The following is a 19715-nucleotide window of genomic DNA, read 5'->3' on the forward strand; positions in this document are numbered from 1 at the left end:
TATTAAACACAGGTGTGACCAGCTTGAGGAGCGGACTCACTTTTGCTATCCGGCTGCACCGGCCCTCGGTCCTGTTGCGTAGCTGAGCTCAGGGCCATCCAGGCTCGGCGTTTCCCAAAGTTCGGCCTCTTTGCTATCACCTGAAAATGTTCAATCAGCGCATACAGGGATGGGTGGGGGCCGTATCATGGGAATCCCTGGACCAAATGACCCAAATTTGCATCACAAACCCCATTCCCGCCTTCACTGCTGAGTGCCGGTTTTCAAGGCAGTTGCCCCCCCTGCCCGGGGGATTCAGTGCAATGTGTGCATATTAACAGCAGCTCATCATCAGGGGGCTGCATCTCGTGACACCTGCAATCGAACGACCGCCCTTTACCCCCACAGACTCCAGCAGAGCCCCTGCGGCTTGGTGCCACTTTCCAAGTCAATGCGAGTCTGCAACTGGTTTTCAGAGCGGTGTGAAAAAATTAAGAACGGCTCCTTTTCATGTGGCTTAAACTGAGGGCCCCGGATCATGACCCTCTGAACCTGCTCCACTCACTCCGCCCCGGGCCTTGCTCAGAGACGGCCAATTTCAAGCCAAGCTGAGCAGGCGGGTGGATTTCAGAGCCCTTGGGCTCGCCGGGTCTGACAGGAAGAGGTTTCTCTGCAGGCCCGGTGGCAGGAGTGCCCTTAGCAGATCTGCTGTGGGAGGACTCGGGCTCCCAGGCCTTGGGCAGTTCTGAGCTCAGCGTCTGCAGCACCTGGTTGCAAGCGGCCCCCTGAATCCAAAATCCCTTTGCTCTCTGCACGCTCACGTCCAACCCCGGGCCGCCAGCCCGGCCGCACTCATGCCAGCCACTGTGACCGTGTCTCTGGGGCACGTGCCTCTTTGAGAGCCCTGTTGAAGCTCTAGTCCCTTTGGACACGCGACTGCCTGGGGGTTCCGCTGGACCCCACATTTCTGCACATCCCTGACCCTCCGTGCCCGACCTGTCTAAGGAGCCTGGCTGGGCAGTAGCGGATTATCCAATGGGCTGATGGGGTCTGTGCCCAGGGGCTATGGCCAATTGGGAACCCCCAGAAAAATGGATGCCGCACCCCAGCAGAAATCCCAGAGCCCTGGCAGAAGGACTGGGTGGGCAAGGCGGGGGAAAACCCTGCATGCCGAGACCACTCCCCAGCAGAAGCACCGGGCAGGATGGGGGAAGCCCCAGCGCCCAGACCCCCACTGCAGCTTTGGGAGAGGAAGGCTCTTGCTCCCTATTGAGGCCTCAGGGTTAGTGGTCAGAGCAGGGGAGGGGTGACTCAGGATATCTGGGTTCAAGCCTCAGATGGGGGAGGGGAGTGGGGTCTAGGGGGTTAGAGAAGCTGGGGGGCTGGGAACCAGGGCTCTGGGTTCTATCTCTGGCTCTGGCAGGGAAGCGGGGGCTAGTTTTAAAGCAATGGCAGTTTCTTAGGTGGTTTCTTTGCTAAGACATTGTCCAAATGAGCATTTCCATTTATGGGTTGCAGCTTCTCTATCTCTGAGAGCAAACAGAGGCGGAGCGTGTAGAAGACACAGAGTTAAGGGGAGAGACCTCAACACTCAGGGCAGCACAGACTCATGGACGCTTTGCTGAGCAAACACAGACCATCTGAGTCTCTCTCTGCGCTGGGTCCTGCGCTGCCCAGGTGAGTCGAGATGATGGGCAGAAGCCCCTCGTTGAGTCTGAAAATGAATTTCTTTGCTAAATCTACTTAGAAGCCACAGACATTTGCTATTACCAACTCAAACCAGCTCTAGATCCTAGCAGGGAGTTCTGAGGGTCAGGACTCCTGGGTTCTTTCCCGAGCTCTGAGAGGGGAGTGGGATCTAGTAGTTAGAGCAGGGGGCTGGGAGTCAGGACACCTGGGCTCTGTCTGAGTTTGTTGGGGTGGAGGGGAGTGGCCTCTAGTAGGTTAGACCAAGGTGGCCTGGGGGCCAGGACTCCTGAGTTGTATCCACAGCTCTGGGAGTGGGGTGGAGTCTGGTGGTTTGAGCAGTGGGGTGGCTGGGCATTGAGAAAAGAGAAGTGAGGGTTCCTGTTTCACCTACATGTTCTTGCTAAGTCCCTTGGTGAAGGAATTCATGGAAAGGCTGCCACTTCCTCTTCTAGCTTAAAACCCTCAGTGACTCGGAGCTCTCCCTGGGGCGTCCGTTGCACAAACCCTGGCCACGGAGCTGGGACCCAGAGACCCCCGACGGGAGCCCAACACGACTGGGAAAAGAGAGCCCCCAGTTGCACGGTATGCGACAACAACGGTGAACTGTAGGGGGTGGGGTCTAGTTGGCGACCCCAGGGGATCTGCAAGTGCGGAGTCCTGGGTTCTTTACCTGGCTCTGGGAGGGGAGTGGGGTCTAGTGGTTAGAGCAGGGGGAGGAGCTGGTAGCCCGATCGTCTGGCTTCTATTCTGTTAGCGTGTCTTTGGCTGGGTGGTGAAGGAGATACTGTTCTTCCACTACTGAGGCATGAGGGTCCCTGTATCTCTGTCTGCCCCCATTTCTCCAACCACTTGGTCCCTCCCTCCTACGCCAAGGATCTCCCCGGCCCTGACACTGCTATCGACCCCCGGCCAGCACGGGAGCCATCTCTGGCCACCCCCAGGGAAGGTGGGAGGGGAAATCAGCTCACAGCTGCGAGTTTTCTTCTTTGCCATCATCCTGCCATAGGGGGCTGGACCTGCGGGGGCTGGGGCTGAAGATGAGGAGCACGGTGACCAGCCAGCGGTTCCTCTGCCTGGTTCTCAGCCCCCTGTTCTCCTCCTATTGTATACCGGTGTTTGCTGCAGCTCTGCTGGATGCAGCGTCCCCTGAGGGGAAACTCTCCACGTCCCTTTCCGCACCCCCTGAGTCAGCCAAGCATCCAGATCAGAGCCACATCATTTTCTCTGTGTGTTTCTGTGTTTGACCTTCTAGACTATTTTCCCCTTCTCTGCTCCTCCTACTTGCACTGTCCTCCTTTCCCCTCTCCACCTGCCATCCAGTCTTGTAGCAGTGAGTTCCAGCAGTGAGGAAGGGTGCTGCAGAGTGAGCTCTGGCCACAAGGGGGCACTCAGGTAGCAGGCACCCTGTTACAGAGACCCACAGGTAAATATCTCTTGTGTTCAGTGGCAGGGGGTCCCATGGGTTAACCCTGATCGTGTCCAGTGGTGGGAGGTACCTTGAGTTAATGGCACCGGTGTCTAGTGGAAGGGGGTCCCCTGGCTTAGCCATCTTGAGGAATAGATCTTGTGATTGCTCTTCTGCTTCAGTGAGGGAAAACATCTACTTCATAGAATCATAGAATATGAGGGTTGGAAGGGACCTCAGGAAGTATCTAGTCCAACCCCCTGCTCAAAGCAGGACCAACCCCAACTAAATCATCCCAGCCAGGGGTTTGTCAAGCCTGACCTTAAAAATTTCTAAGGAAGGAGATTCCACCACCTCCCTAGGTAACACATTCCAGTGTTTCACCACCCTCCTAGTGAAAAAGTTTTTCCTAATATCCAACCAAAACCTCCCCCACTGCAACTTGAGACCATTACTCCTCGTTCTGTCATCTGCTACCACTGAGAACAGTCTAGATCCATCCTCTTTGGAACCCCCTTTCAGATAGTTGAAAGCAGCTATCAAATTCCCCCTCATTTTTCTCTTCCGCAGGCTAAACAATCCCAGTTTCCTCAGCCTCTCCTCATAATTCATGTGTTCTAGACCCCTAATCATTTTTGCTGCCCTTCGCTGGACTCTTTCCAATTTTTCCACATCCTTCTTGTAGTGTGGGGCCCAAAACTGGACACACTACTCCAGATGAGGCCTCACCAGTGTCGAATAGAGGGGAATGATCACATCCCTCGATCTGCTGGCAATGCCCCTACTTATACATCCCAAAATGCCATTGGCCTTCTTGGCAACAAGGGCACATTGTTGACTCATATCCAGCTTCTTGTCCACTATAACCCCTAGGTCCTAACTGCTGCCTAGCCATTCGGTCCCTAGTCTGTAGCGGTGCATGGGATTCTTCCGTCCTAAGTGCAGGACTCTGCACTTGTCCTTGTTGAACCTCATCAGATTTCTTTTGGCCCAATCCTCTAATTTGTCTATGTCCCTCTGTATCCTATCCCTACCCTCCAGCATATCTACTTCTCCTCCCAGTTTAGTGTCATCTGCAAACTTGCTGAGGGTGCAATCCACACCATCCTCCAGATCATTTATGAAGATATTGAACAAAACCAGCCCCAGGACCGACCCTTGGGGCACTCCAGAGAGGTCTGCTCCAATGGTGCCTTCCTAACCCCCTCTTATTTCTCCCTTCTTCCTCTTCCCCTCCCCCTTTTCCCCTTCTCTGTCATCCCTTCCAACCCCTCTTCCGTCTCTCCCCAGGGCACCATGGACCGAGGCAACATGACTCTCCCACCAACTGCTGGGGCGAATTCCAACGAGACTCCGGCAACCACGAGGGCCACTCACCTGGCTGCAGCCGTGTTGCTCTTCACCACTTTACCAGTGGGTGTGGTGGGAAACGGGCTGTACCTCTGGGTGCTGGGGCTGAAGATGAGGAGGACGGTGACCACGCTCCTGTTCCTCCACCTGGTCTCCTGCTACCTCCTCTTCACCCTGCTGATCCCCTTCTTCGCCATCTACATCCTCCGGGATTTAGACTGGGTCTTTGGTACAGCCATGTGCAAGCTCCTGAATGTCTGCCTCTCTATGGACATGTTCTCCTCTGTCTTCCTTATCACTCTCATCAGTCTGGATCGCTACACACTCACCTGCCACCCCATCTGGTCCCGGCATCACCGCACTGTGGCCCAGGCATGGAAGCTGGCTGCAGGTGTGTGGCTGGTCTCCTTCGCTCTCAGCACTCTTGACCTGGCTTTCTGGGACACCCATGTGAATGCAGGCAGGATCATCTGCATCAATAATTACACCCTCCCCAGGGACAGGAATGGAGCCGAGACGCGGGACCCGGGGAGACGGATCCACCCGGCCGTCTTCACAGTCCATTTCCTGCTGGGCTTCCTGCTGCCCTTCTGCACCATCGTGGGCTGCTACGTCCGCCTGGGGCTGGAGCTGAAGGTGAAGGGGCTGGCACAGAGGGGGAAACCCTTCAAAGTCATGGTGGCTGCGGGAGTGTCCTTCTTCCTCTGCTGGCTGCCCTACCACCTCTACTATGGGTTGATGCTCTACAGTAATGTGCAGCAGTCAGTGACAGACAGCTTCCTGGTCATTTCCATCATCATGTTCTGCTTCAACGTCTGTTTCACCCCAGTCCTCTACCTTTTTGTAGGGGGGACGTTCCAGCAGGTGGCAAGGATGTCTCTGTTTGCTCTGGTCAAAGCAGCTTTTGATGAGGATCTCAGTAGTGCTGTGTCCGGAACAGAATCTAGTAGGAGACATGGGCCAGAAACTGACACCATGGAAATGGAGAAAAACTTGGAATCTTGTGGGTTCTAGAGACTTGGATATTTTGGACATGAGTTCCAGGTATCTCGATGTTTTAAAACTGAATGGAGTCCCTTGGGTTCTAGATTCCTAGCTAGCCCCATAATCGTGTGTGTTCTATGTTTCCTGGTGTGTTTAAAAGAACCCAGTAGGGTCCAGACGGTTTCAGTTCCCTGTTTGGTTCTAGAACCCAGGAGGTGCCATGTCTACACATGGTTTTAATCTCTATAGGATCCCATGGGTTCTAGATTACAGGCTGGCTCTACAACCCTGTGTAGTTTTTATATGTCCAAATAGTTTTGCATAGCATAATATCCCATGGGTTCCAGTTCTCTCAATGTGCCAAGGCCAGGTAGGGACTTGTGGGGTCTAGGTTTCTCACTAGTTCTAAAATCATGATTTATGAATGATTTAAAACTCTGTGATATCTTGTGGGTTCCAGAATTCTGGCTGTTTCTAGAAACTTCTGTGCTCTCAAAATGTTAAAACCTGATCAGATACCATTTGTTTTAGAATGTCGTCAGTTCTAAAGCCAGTCAATGTAGTAAAACTGATTTAATGGTGGGGTTCTAGGCTCCTGTCTGCTTGTATAACCTCATGGTTCTAGGTCTATCAATGGTTTTTAATATCCAGAACAGTGATCTTATTAAAAGAAATATCTAAAATATCTAAAATAGAGAAGATGCTCTGTTCTGCTGACAAAGTGCATGAACCAATGATCTCTCCTTCTAGAGCTGTGTTTTTGCAGAAGTCCAAGTTCTGTGTCTTCATTGCAGGAGATTCTTATCAAAACACGAAGGGCTGCAGACCTCTGCTTTCTAAAGTGCTTTTCAGGGGTTATTGTTCTCGGAAAACCTGGCCCCTGTAAGTGGTGTCAAGATGGGCACCCCCTCCCCAGCCATGGAGACACTGAAAATCACTAGTTTGGGAAATTGATTCCCCAAATCTAGTGGGGGCATGGAGTGAACAAGCCAGATCTTGTATTGATGTAAATCAATATAGCTCAGGTTTCAGAGTAACAGCCGTGTTAGTCTGTATTCGCAAAAAGAAAAGGAGTACTCATGGATTCTATTCCCAGCTCTGTGAGGGGAGAGGGGTTTACTGGTTGGGGGCAGAGATGGGGTGCAGGACTCCTGGGTTTCATCCCCAGCTTTGGGAGAGTTGTAAGGTCTACTGCAGGGGTGGCCAACCTGACCAAGAAGGAGCCTGAGAAGGAGCCAGAATTTACCAATGTACATTGCCAAAGAGCCACAGTAATATGCCAGCAGCCCCCCATCAGCTCCCCACCCCCGCTCCTAGCACCTCCCACCCACTGTCAGCCGCGGCAATCAGCGCCACCCCCACCCTCCCTGTGCCTCCCGATCAGCTGTTCTGTGGCGTGCAGGAGGCTCTGGGGGCGGGGAAGGGGAAGAAGTAATGGCACGGCGGGCTCAGGGGAAGGGGCGGGAAGGAGTGGAGTGGGGGCGGGGCCTGTAGCAGATCCAGGGGTTGAGCAGGGAGCACCCCCTGGCACACGGGAAAGTTGGCACCGGTAGCTCCAGCCCCGGGGTCAGTGCGTATACGAGGAGCCGCATCTTAACTTCTGAGGAGCTGGATATGGCTCTGGAACCACAGGTTGGCCACCCCTGGGCTAGTGGGTTAGAGCAGGGGGAGCTGGGAGCCAGGACTCCTGGGTTCTTGCCCAGCTTTGGCAGGGTTGTAGGGTCTAGTGGTTGTGGGGGGGGAGTCTGGGACCCAGGACTCCTGGGTTCTATCTTTGGCTCTGGGAGGGAAGTGGTGTATTCCGTGCTTTGACCTCTCCAGCTCATCGCTCCCAGCAACACGCCGAGGACCGGCGTCTGTTACAACAGCCCCGCCCCCCTTCCCTGTAACACTGGCTTTGTGCAACGCCCTGCAGCGGTGAGATGAGCCCAGAAGTCGCTTTTGCAAGCTGGTGTTCGAACACTTCCCCCCCCCGCATCCCCATCCTGCTGCAGGCAGAGCCATGGGCAAGGGGAGCTGCTGGCCACCTGCTTGCTGGGGTCCAGAAATGGGCTGGTCTTAGATCGGCCAGTGGGGTCCGCTGAGGCGGTGGTGTGGGGAGCTGGGATCTACACAGGGCATGGGGCAGGGGGAAGAGGAACTGGGATCCAGCTCGGGGACAAGGTGGGATCTGCGCAGGGCAAGGCCAGGTCAGGGATCTGCAAGAGGCCATCTGCCCTGTGCAGTGCAGGTTGGGAAACTGCTGTGGTGGGAACCAAGATGTAGTCTGGGTCCTTCCGCCAAGCTCTGGAAGGGGAAGTGCCCGTCGCTCAGAGGAGCGGCTCAGACGCGGGACCCAACCCCACGAGGGAGCTGAGCTGCTCCGGGCTATTGACTGCTCCGGCAGTGATAGGGGAAAAGGTCACTCCGCTCCCCTGGTGCCCACCCAATACATAGCCAGGTAAGCTTTGATTCCCTTTGAGCAAAGAGGGCTGGGAGTCAGGACTCCTGGGTTCTCTCCCTGGCTCTGGGAGGGGAGTGGGGTCTAGTGGTTAGAGCATGGGGTGATGGTGGCTGGGAGCCAGGACTCCTGGCTCTGGGAGGGGAGTGGGGTCTAGTGGTTAGAGCATGGGGTGGTGGTGGCTGGGAGCCAGGACTCCCGGCTCTGGGAGAGGAGTGGGGTCTAGTGGTTAGAGCTCTTATAACAGGCTCGTCCCCTGGCAGTTCCCGGGTTTTGTGCACTGGTGCACTTTGAACAACTGGGCGGTGCCCCCTTCCAGCGAGGGGTGGGGGCAGGGGTGGGCTCAGCACCCTTGGGGTCAGGATCTGGTAATCTAGGCCCGAAGCGGGGAAGTTGTGGTGGCAACTTTGAGACCGCAGAGCCGTGTGGTTTCCCAACACCTCTTCCGGGACCGGGATGCGGGTGGGGGAGTGTGGATGGGGGAGGGGGATAGAGTTTGGGGGGAGGAGCAGCATGATGGGGGAATGAGGGGGCCAGGAGGTTGGGGAGCTGGGGGATGAGGGGTCAGGGGCATGGAGCAGTGGGGTGGGGGGGGGCTTGGGGGTTAGCAGGAGGGACTGGGAGTCCAGGGGAAGGGGGGGATTTGGGGGAGGTGGGGGATGGGTGGAGGTGTGAGGCGGCTGGGGCCAGAGGAGACGTGGCAGTTTGGGGGAATGAGGGGGTCCTGTGGCCAATGTCTCACTGGTCCTCTTTCACAACCCGCCCCCCCGCCCCAGTACCCTCCCTCGCCTCCTAGCCATGAACGGCTCCTGTGCTCCCCACAACGCCACGGGGGCTGTGGAGGACACCATGCGGCACATCGCCATCGGCACCAACGCCCTGGTTTTGGGGCTGGGCCTGGCCGGCAATGGGCTGGTGATCTGGATCACCACGGCTGGCCGGGCCGGGCCGCCCACCTTCCCCTCGGCCTGCTACCTCCACCTGGCCGTGGCCGACCTGCTCTTCTCCGCCGGGCGCATCCCCGCCATCGTCCAGGAGGCCTTAAGGTCCCGCTGGCCCTTCGGCCGAGCTCTCTGCAAGCTCCACTCCTTCGCTCGCTACTTGGTTGTCTTCGCCGGCGTCTTCGTGCTCACCCTCATCAGCCTCCACCGCTGCCTGCTGGTGGCTCAGCCCGTCTGGGTCCGGAACCACTGCAGGCCCCGGCTTGGATGTTGGCTGATCGCTGGGGCCTGGTTCCTGGCCATCTGCTTCAGCGTCCCTTACCTGGTGCTCAGGGACGTGGAGACCAGACATGGGGAGTCCTTCTGCGTCTACCGGAGAGACCTGCGGCGTTTCGCCGAGATGCCCCTGAGGTTGAGCCGGTTCCTGGGCGGGTTTCTGGTCCCTTTCGCCATCATCGCCACATCCTACGTGGTCTTGATTTGGAAGCTGAGGAGAAGAAGCTGGGAGGGCTCCCGGCGGACCTCTGCCTTGGTGCTGGCCGTGGTGGCTCTCTTCTTTGTTTGCTGGTTGCCCCATCACATCCTGGTGCTGCTCAGCACGTACCAGGCGAACAAAGAGGTCTGGGGCGTGGCGCTTAAGCTGGCCAACGCCTTGGCCTACCTCCACAGCTGTCTCAACCCTGTGCTGTATGGGCTGGTGGGGTACGTCCGGAGCAGGGGGCGCCGGAGGGGCTCCTTCCTGGGCATCTTCCGCAGGGCCCTGGCTGAGGAAGAGGAGGGATCGGGTGCAATGGAGGCGTCGCAGAGCACCAGACGGACTAGCTGAGAGAGGAGGACTTGGGACCCCTGGGTTCTATCCCCAGCTCTGGGAAGGGACCAGAAGCTGGTGGATTAGGGCAGGGTGAGCGAGGAGTCAGGACTCCTGGATTCTATTTGCCAGGTCTCCCATTATTTCCTTGTGTGTATGAGCTAAGGCCAATCTCTGAAACTGTCTCTCACCTTCTGCTTCAATTTCTTAATCCATAAAATAGGGGTAGTAATCCTTCTGTTGTCTATTTAGACTGTAAGCACAATGGGGCATGGACCGTCACTCACTGTGGGTCTGTGCAGTCCCCGGCACAATGGAGGGCTCTGATCTCATTCAGGATCTGTCTGTGTTGGGGATCAGGAGACAGATTCATCAAAACTGTAAGTCTTCGTGTGAATGACTCAGTTTTTTGGAGTTTCTTGACTCAAAAAAGTTTTGGAAGAAAACTTTCAAAGTTGTCGCCAGCTCATGTTTTAAAATGTCCAAAGTGAAAATTCCACCTTTCTGGTCCCAAATGCTTTTTTCTTTTTTAAATTTAGGATAACTTGTGTTTTTTAAAAAAAAATGTTTTCAAATGGTCAAAATTTAAAATGAAACATTGAAATGATCAAATCAAAATATTTGGATCGACTCAAATTGAAATTTGGTTCAAAAGGACAAAGAGTTCCCAGAAAAAGACAGGGTCCCAGGGTGCCCTGTCCCCCTCAGTGTAATTCCTAGTGTGGGTAGATGTACCTGAGATAGCTTCGATGGAGGTAGCATGCTTAAAATAGACGATTTAGCCACAGCTGCAGGGGCTGGCTGCCCTGAGGATGTACCTAGTGTCTGGGACAGGATCACACCGCTGGGGCTACGCTGCTAGCGGGTGGCGGGGGAGTGTCTCCCCGAATTGAGAATCTCACTTCCAGCTTCAGTGTCGATGGAGCCCGACTGGTAGAAGGCAGGTGATGGCTGAAGCGCTGCCAAGGGAGATGGTTCACAATTTCCCAGTGGAACAGCTTCCCATCAGAAAACACGGATTTGAGAACATGGAGACGTTTCGGGGGGTGTCAATTTTTGTCGGAATTTTTGAAGCAAAATTATCAAAATGTTAAGGCCGAAGCATTTTATTTTGTCTTGATTGTGTTGATTTTTATATCATTAATATCAAAGGAGGGTTGGCAGGATTCACATTTTATTGGTTTATAACATCGTCTGTTTTTAAGCACACTGTTTTAAGGTTTGTTTTTAAGCACACTCTTTAGACCGTTTTTGATCAACTTCACCTCTCACAATCGCAGGGAATTATGGGGAGGGAGGTGAGACAATAACTATTTAAGAGCAGTAGCAAATGGGATTCACAGCTTTATAACCGTTCAAACACAAATCATCAACATCACATGACAGAATATACAAAGTAAATCGCCTTCAACCAAACTCAAAGAAGGTCACAAGTGGGGTTTTTCTTACTTTGACCATCTGTAAATTTCAATGATTATCCATGAAAATATGTTTTGGTGTGTGTGCAGTGAAATTGACGCTTACCGATAATGGCCGGTAAAAATTGAATCCTTCCCAGCCTAAATAAATTACATCTTCATAGACTCATAGATTTCAAGGCCAGAAGGGCCCGTTGTGATCATTTAGTCTCACCTCCTTTGTAACATAGGCCAGAGAACTGTCCTGAATTGATTTGTAGTTGATCTAGAGTGGATCTTTCAGGGGAAAAAAAGTCCCATCTTGATTTAAAAATGGCCGATGATGGAGAATCCACCATGACCCTTGGTAAACTGTTCCAATGTTGAATTGCCCTCACTGTGAAAAATGTACACCGTTATATATTGGACTGGGATTCAGGAGACTGTGGTTTTATTCCAACCTCTGCCCCTAGCTGACTGGGTGACCTTGGGGAAAGTAGTCACCAGTCTGTACATCCGTTTCCCAGACTAAGGAGGGACCTGGTAACAGTTCTCAGTGGTGGGAAGGGTTGTTATAAAGAGGCCATGGATCAATTGTTCTCCATGTCTACTGAAGGTAGGACACGAAGCAATGGGCTTAATCTGCAGCAAGGTTGGTGGAGGTTGGATATTAGGAAAAACTCTCTCAGGGCAGTTCAGTTCTGGAATCAGCTCCCAAGGGAGGTTGTGGAATCCCCGTCACTGGAGGGTTTTAAGACCAGGTTGGACAAACACCTGTCAGGTTTTGCTATTTCTGAAACAACACTGGGTTTGGGGGAATTTTGAAATTTGAAATTTCAGCTTTGGATGAAAGAAAATTGGGAACTGTCAGAATTTCCCATGAGATGCAAATTCCAACCGGCTCCTGCCACCAACCCGAAAGGATGAAAAATCATGAGCTCAGCCCCCCCCAATCACAAGATTGGCTTAAAAATAATGAGATTTGAATAATAATGATGGGTTTGAGGTTCTTTTATTGGATTTCTGGTTCTTTTGGATTCATGTTTTCCAGCTCCTCATCTCAAACTATGAGGGCTAAAACCTGATTGTTTGTTTGTGGTAGTGAGGGCTGAGATTTTCCCCAGTCACATGCCTCCAGCAGCTGGGGATTTCAGATGAAATATGAGGGTCTGGTTTGTTCACATAGCTGGATCTTGTAAAGAGTTAACAGTCACTGAGTTTACACAGTCTTTCAGGTAAAGCATTATAAGCAGCCGCTTGTGACAGACTTGGTTTTGTCTGCAAGTGAAATCTCAGACTCAACTTTTTGCCAATATTTTGTTGGGCTAAAGGGCAGCTTGTAAACATATGAAGGTGTTATGGCTGGTGGCACAGGGCATGCAAAGCTACATTACCCAGGTAGACCAAATCAGGACAGTTTCATTGTCTTGAATCTGGCCCACTGACACCAATGGAGATTCGGCCGATTGACCCCAGATGGGGATCTGGCCCCATTAAGTCCAATGGAGCAATGTTGATATCAGCCAGTCTCTTGCCCCAGGGTTAGATCAATGCTTGTGCCCCCTAGAGAGGAAAGGCCCCATGCCCCATTCACCACCCCCTTGAGCCATCCAGTCCCCACCCTGGGACTGGATCGGAGCCAGCGCCCGCTAGAGGGGACAGTCCCGCTGTCCCATTACCCCCCCGTGAGCCAGCCAGTCCCTGCCCTGGGGCTGGATACGAGCTAATGCTCCCTAGAGGGGAAAGGCCCCATGTCCCATTCCCTGTACCCCTGAGCCAGCCTGGGGCACTGAGGACAGACGGCGAGAAATTAACAGGTTGTTGCTATCTGCAGGTGCCAGAGGCCAGCTGGGTTTCAGTCGTTCGGCACCGTCTGTGCCGACCGGGTGTTGGGTTACAGGCGCTGAACAGGTAAAGGTCGTTGTCTTAGCATCTCGTGGCTGGCTTTAAATCCACACGACCAGAAAATCCTCTAGACATTGCCTCGCCGAATGACCTTCAGCCGCCCCCTTTGTTCAACCTCATTTCTACCTTCTAGGTGCTAAACCAGCCCTGGGCTCCCCCCTCCGCTAGCTCTGTCAGTGCCTTTCACTCCTGACCCGCAGCCCCCTGCTAGTCCAGCCCTGCGTCCATAGGCCCCTTACCCTGTAAATGTCAGTGTGATAATGTATCGTCTGGGACCAGCCCCCGTGTAGGACAAGCACCTGAATTGCACATATGCTGCTATCTACTGGCCAGATGGTTTTACTGCCATTGTCAGCCCTGGGCCTTTGGATAACAGTCTACAGCAAAAAGAAAAGCACGAAAGCTTCTGCTCAAATAAATGTGTTAGTCTCTAAGGTGCCCCAAGTCCTCCTGTTCTTTTTGCGGATACAGACTAACGCGGCTGCTCCTCGGAAACCAGTCTATAGCAGAGGTTCTCAACCCGCGGTTCGTGTACCACTAGAGGGGTCTGAATCCATCTAGATATCTGCCTAGATTTACAACAGGCTACATAAAAAGCACTAGCAGTCAGTGGAAACTATAATTTCATACAGGCCATGACTTGATTAAGCTGCTCTATATACCAGTGGTTTTCAAACTGTGGGTCGCGACCCATTTCTGGGTCACGGAATGGAAGGCGCTGGGTCGCGGCGACTCTGGTCAGCACGTTAAAGGTCCCGTGGGCGGTGCTGCCCGGCTAAGGCAGGCTAGTCCCTACCTGTTCTGACACCACGCTGAGCCCAGGAAGCGGCCAGCAGCAGGTCCGGCTCCTAGGTGGGGGAACCACGGGGCTCCACGCGCTGCCCCTACCCTGAGCACGGGCTCCGCACTCCCATTGGCCGGGAAAGGACCAATGGGAGCTGGAGGGGGGTGGTGCTTGCAAGCGAGAGATGCGCAGAGCAGCTTGCGGAGCTCCGCCGAGGAGCTGGACCTGCTGCTGGATGCGTCGGGGGGCGCAGCGTGGTCCACAGTGCCAGGAGGGGCAGGAAGCCTGCCTTAGCACCCGTGCTGCGCCGCTGACCAGGAGCCGCCCGAGGTAAGCTCGTTCCCCAACCCCAGTTCCCTGTTCCAGCCCTGAGCCCCCCCCCAAACCCAGAGCCCCATCCTGCACCCCAAGCCCCTCATCCCTGGCCCCACCCCAGAGCCTGCACCCCAGACCAGAACCCTGACCCTCTCTCGCACCCCAACCCCCTGCCCCAGACCAGAGCCCCCCCCACACTCTGAACCCCTCATTCCCAGCCCCGTCCTGCAGCCCTCACCCCCGCACCCCAACCCCTGCCCCAGACCAGAGCCCCCCCACACTCTGAACCCCTCATTCCCAGCCCCACCCTGCAGCCCTCACCCCCGCACCCCAACCCCCTGCCCCAGACCAGAGCCCCCCCCACACTCTGAACCCCTCATTCCCAGCCCCGTCCTGCAGCCCTCACCCCCGCACCCCAACCCCTGCCCCAGACCAGAGCCCCCCCCACACTCTGAACCCCTCATTCCCAGCCCCACCCTGCAGCCCTCACCCCTGCACCCCAACCCCCTGCCCCAGACCAGAGCCCCCCCCACACTCTGAACCCCTCATTCCCAGCCCCACCCTGCAGCCCTCACCCCCGCACCCCAACCCCCTGCCCCAGACCAGAGCCCCCCCACACTCTGAACCCCTCATTCCCAGCCTCACCCTGCAGCCCTCACCCCCGCACCCCAACCCCCTGCCCCAGACCAGAGCCCCCTCCCACACTCTGAACCCCTCATTCCCAGCCCCACCCTGCAGCCCTCACCCCCGCACCCCAACCCCCTGCCCCAGACCAGAGCCCCCTCCCACACTCTGAACCCCTCATTCCCAGCCCCACCCTGCAGCCCTCACCCCCGCACCCCAACCCCCTGCCCCAGACCAGAGCCCCCCACACACTCTGAACCCCTCATTCCCAGCCCCACCCTGCAGCCCTCACCCCCGCACCCCAACCCCCTGCCCCAGACCAGAGCCCCCCACACACTCTGAACCCCTCATTCCCAGCCCCACCCTGCAGCCCTCACCCCTGCACCCCAACCCTCTGTCCCAGCCCTGAGCCCCTCCCAAACTCCTCATTCCCAGCCCCGTCCTGCAGCCCGCACCCACCCACACCCCAACTATCTGCCCCAGCCCTAAACCCCTCCCACACCCCAAACCCCTCATTCCCAGCTCCACTGGGTCACGGGCATCAACAATTTTCTTCAACTAGGTCCGCAGAAAACAAATTTGAAAAGCACTGCTACCTAGTATACACTGAAATGAAAGTACAACATTTATATTCCAACCGATTTATTTGATAATTACATGGCAAAACGAGGAAGTAGATTATCTGTCAGTAGGAGTGTGCTGTGACACTTGTATTTTTATGTCTGCTTTTGTAAACAAATCATTTTTAAGTGAGGAGAAACTTGGGGGTACACAAGACAAAGGAGAACCCTGAAAGGGGTACAGTAGTCTGGAAAGGTTGAAAGCCACTGGTCTATAGGGTCTTTTCCCACTGAGATGTGGCCACCTCTGGGGTGGAGCGTGGGGGCTGTTGAAAAAGGTGACAGGGAGGAATGGGAGAGGGGCTGCTGTGGGGGGTAGGGTGGGGTCAGGATTTCTGGAACAATTTGTACAGTGAGGGGGCTGAGAGCCGCTGAACCAAACTGTAAACCCTGTATATGATGGGAACCACTTCAAGCCAGGGGGTGCAGCACCTATGGGGGGGACAGGGAAAGACCTGGGGAGGCTGTTTTGGGGACTGGGGTGGGCAGCAGGGACGGATCTTGGGGGCTGCTGTGTGTGGTGGGGGCAGGGAGGAATCTGGGGTTCGGGGCAGAGACAGATCTAAGGAGGCCATTGTGGATTTCACCCTATCATTGAAGCTGGAAGGTTTAATCTCACTTTCTTACCTATGTCCTGGGGGAATCAGATACGGCATCTCAGAATTGATTCCCCCAACACACACACACCATGTGCAGCTCCGCCTCCCCTCCCTCCCCCATGAACTCTGTCTGGGGGCAGGAAGTTGTCCTCTTGGGCGGGGGGGAGGCACTGAGGGGGTGGCTCAGTGTGGGAGGGAGATGCTCAGAAAGTGGAGTCTGCCAAGCCTCCAAATCTCCAAAAATCTATATATTTTGTTAAAATGACAGATTCATACATTCCAAGGCTGGAAGGGACCAGTGTGAACATCTCATCTAGGGCGACCAGACAGCAAACGTGAAAAATCGGGACGGGGCGGGGGGCAATAGGAGCCTATATAAGAAAAAGACCCAAAAATCAGGACTGTCCCTATAAAATTGGGACATCTGGTCACCCTAATCTCATCTGACCTCCCAGTTCACACAGGCCAGAGAACTGCCCCCAAACAATTCCTAGAGCAGAGTTTTAAAAAAAACCATCCCTACTTGATTTAAAATTGCCTGTGATGGAGGATCCACCACGAACCTTTGGAAATTGCTCCAATGGTCAGTTACTCTGACCATTAAAAATGTACCGCTCATTTCCAGTCTGAATTTGCCTAGGTTCAACTTCTGTTCACTGTTAGACCTTCCTCTGCTAGATTGAAGAGCCCATTATTAAATATTTGTTCCCCACGTAGGTACTTACAGACTATGATCAGGTCACCCCTTCACTGTCTCTTTGTTAAGCTAAATAGATTGAGATGCTTGTGTCTCTCACTCCAAGGCAGGTTTTCGAATCCTGTAATAATTCTTGTGGCTCTTCTCTGCAAAAGGCCAAATAATTCACTTGCGAAAAAAGACAATTTTGGGGTCAAGAGGAACCTACGGGTCCCAGTGAAATGAATTCATTCTTCATGGAAATATCGAAAATTCCATTCATTTCCCTATTAGGCCAGTTCCGGCCCCGAGTTGTCGGTGGTTTGGGCGTTGCGTGCACATTGCTGGTACCTCAGAAACTCTTCCTCCATGGTGAGGTAGAAGATGGGGTTGAGGCAGCTGTTGAAATACTCCAGGACACCAGCAAAAGTGCTTTCTATGACCAGGAAATACAAAGGGTATTTAGTTGAGATCTGCAGGAAGGAGAAGACGTGATATGGCAGCCAGCAGAAGAAAAAGGTCGGGATCAAGCCAAGAAGGATTTTGAGTGGCTTGGTGGATTGGATCAGCTTGTTCCTTCTTGGCTTGGCAGCTAGAATGATGTAGAACATTGGGATCAAGATCAAGGCTAATGGGATCAGAAACCCGACCAGGAACTGGATCACAACGGCAGCCTTCACCCTCTCTTCCTCCAGTCGGAAATTCATGCTGGTGCTGGCAGGTGAAAGGAGGGATTCCCAGAGATCACCGTACCGCAAGCTGAACCCAAGAGACAGGGCCCATATGCCCAAAACCATCATGACAGCTAGCGGGGGTGTGCGGTGGTTCCAGGCCCATGCAGGGCGTGCTACGAGGATGCAGCGATCGGCACTGAGAGTCGTGAGGAGGAAGGCACTGGAGAACATGTATAGGGAGGTGACGGTGCTGCTCAGGCTGTTGGCCCAGTCTAAGTCCAGGATGAAGATGGAGGTGAATTTGAGAAGTAGGAAGACGATAAAGATGAAATCGGCCATGGCCCGATTCCAGAACCACACGGCACTGGCCGTCCTCTCCACACGGCAGCCAGCGATGAAAAGGACGTAGCCGTTCAACAGCACCCCGGCGAGGAAGGCCACACCACACAGCACCAGGAAGAGAACTGGGAGGAACACCATTCTCAGAGGAGTTGCGGTCACAATATCCCCTCCTCGTCCTCAGGGCTCAGCAAGGGCAGCACAGACGTTGTACTGAGTAAAGGAAGGAAGAGCAATGAAACGGGCTCCAGGAGAGGACACGGACAGAGAGAGAGCTGTGGAGTTTATAATCTCCTCAGAGTTTACAAATTCCCCAGATTCTGAGCCAGACTCAGTTAGGATCAAATCCTTGTAGGCCAATGGTACCAATGATTCGAAGACCTTAGAAGCATAGAGCCAGAGGGCTAGATGGGGACCGCAAAAGTCATTTTGTCTAACCCCCTGCCAACATGCAGGATTTGTGTCTAGTCTCTGCCTGAACTTTTTTTGTTTTCACATAATATCGTTTTTTTGACTCAACCAAATATTAAAAATAACCCCCATGTATGCTTATTACTGAAAAGTTGGATTTGTAGGCAAGGGAAGGTTCGCAATGAGGGGGGTGGTCCAAGATGCAAAGACAGATATAGGAGAGACACCCCTCCGCAGCCTCACCAAAATTCCCAAATAATTTTCTTGCTGTTAGTTTCCCATAGGAGCTGGTTATTCCGATCTTGGTTAAACAAAAAAGTTAATGAATGATCTTTTCCCCTCCACTTTTTTTGAAATAATGGAATTTTTGAAAATGAGTCTTCTCCAGCCCCCCTTCATACTGAAGTGGAGTTTTTGTGTGGTTTGGGCCATTTGCGGGGGCCGGAGTGAGTTAGTGGAGCAGGCAAAATCCCCACCAAAAGAACCCCCCTGTGAAAACCTCCGGTGATGGAGAGCAACTCCCCAGGAAGAGAAAAGTAGGATTGAAACAACAACAAAAATGAAAAAGGCGACAAAACACCAGAGGAAGAAGAGACTAGTTACAAAATTAAAAAAAATTTTTTTTTAAAGGAAGGATACTGCAAGAGTCAATTTTAGTGGATAGACAGGGAATTCGGACTCCTGGGTTCCATCCCAGACTCTGCCACTGAACTGCTTGGGGAGCCTGGACAAGCACGTCATGGCTCTGTGCCTCAGTTTCCCCTCCAAACATTTGTCTGTTTAGAGAGTGATCTTGCTGTGGCCAGGCCTGTTTCTCCCTGTGGGTCTGTGCAGAACCAGGCACGATGGGGTGCCCGAGCTTGGTCAGGGTCTGTGCAGCACCCAGTGTGACTGGGGCCCCTGACCTCTGACAAGAGGACCCACAAATAATTTCAACCGGTTCGAACCAGAGTGGATGATGGGAGAGGATGGGGGAGCTGGAAGGGGGCAGATCCAGGACGAAGCAGTGTGGGGAGCGGGACAGAATTAGATCCAGTGGGGCAGCTGGAGGGTTTACCTCATTTCCTTACCTGTGACTTGGGGGGATGCAGCGTCTCAGAGTTGACCCCCTTCCGAGGTCCCCGATGTGATGCCTGCAGCTCTCCCAGACTGGCTCAGCTCGGAGCAGGAAGCCGCTCATGTGGGGGCGTATCTGGCGGTGGGGAGGGGTGGGGGGACATAATGGGTGGAGATCACATGACGTGCCTGTGTCCGAATATGTCTGCAAAGCCAGGAAGGCCTCCGGCACCCATAGCTACATGCAGATGTTATGCTAACCACAAGCTCCCCCCAGCTGGGCCCTAGCCAGGTGTCTGCATTCAGCTGTCCACATCCGTGGGCAGGGCCCCCAGCGGGGACCAGGGGGTGAGACAGCCACGTCCAGCTGACTCCCCTAGGTGAGGTCCCTGGAGCAGAGACGCCAGCTGGGACTTTGCCCTCCAGCCCCTCCTGGCTAGAGAAAGTGAACAGAGCCCCGCTGGGAGTCAAATGCTTGAGATTCTCAGCCCTGTCTTTGCTGCAGGGAACCCGCCCCTCAGCCTGGGCCACGTTCCAGACCAGCAACGCTAAGGAAACCCTCGCTCTGTGCTAGAGAACACACAAACCACAGCCCGGCCTCCAACCTGCCTTCCTCTCTCGTCATTTGCCTGGAGGCCTCAGGCGTGGGGACACTTTTCAGCTCAACGTGACCTCCCAGAGCCAACGGGGCTCCAGCCACCCTGGGATGCATCAACAGG

The 19715-nt window shown here is 54.1% G+C and overlaps 3 protein-coding genes across 3 annotated transcripts; 2 read left to right on the top strand and 1 right to left on the bottom strand.

Moving 5' to 3' along the window:
• The first annotated feature begins 1590 nt into the window (after positions 1–1590).
• On the top strand, positions 1591–6057 carry LOC144279706 (putative G-protein coupled receptor 33). Its single transcript, XM_077841304.1, has 2 exons — positions 1591–1656; positions 4364–6057. The coding sequence occupies exon 2, from the start codon at positions 4370–4372 to the stop codon at positions 5435–5437; it is 1068 nt and encodes a 355-aa protein (XP_077697430.1). The 5' UTR covers positions 1591–1656; positions 4364–4369; the 3' UTR covers positions 5438–6057.
• A 2588-nt stretch (positions 6058–8645) lies between these two features.
• Positions 8646–9614, top strand: LOC144279990 (chemerin-like receptor 1). The gene has a single exon (XM_077841688.1). It carries the CDS (start codon positions 8646–8648, stop codon positions 9612–9614), a length of 969 nt encoding a protein of 322 aa, XP_077697814.1.
• A 7192-nt stretch (positions 9615–16806) lies between these two features.
• LOC144279370 (chemerin-like receptor 1) lies at positions 16807–17670 on the bottom strand. The gene has a single exon (XM_077840823.1). It carries the CDS (start codon positions 17668–17670, stop codon positions 16807–16809), a length of 864 nt encoding a protein of 287 aa, XP_077696949.1.
• Between the last annotated feature and the right edge of the window lie 2045 nt (positions 17671–19715).

The sequence above is a fragment of the Eretmochelys imbricata genome, chromosome 24 (assembly GCF_965152235.1).
Source record: "Eretmochelys imbricata isolate rEreImb1 chromosome 24, rEreImb1.hap1, whole genome shotgun sequence".
Taxonomy (NCBI): Eukaryota; Metazoa; Chordata; order Testudines; family Cheloniidae; genus Eretmochelys; species Eretmochelys imbricata.

What these genes read in the sequence shown, in the direction of transcription:
- LOC144279706 (XM_077841304.1), top strand. Translation starts at nt 4,370, where the DNA reads ATGGACCGAGGCAACATGACTCTCCCACCAACTGCTGGGGCGAATTCC.
- LOC144279990 (XM_077841688.1), top strand. Translation starts at nt 8,646, where the DNA reads ATGAACGGCTCCTGTGCTCCCCACAACGCCACGGGGGCTGTGGAGGAC.
- LOC144279370 (XM_077840823.1), bottom strand. Translation starts at nt 17,670, where the DNA reads ATGGTGTTCCTCCCAGTTCTCTTCCTGGTGCTGTGTGGTGTGGCCTTC.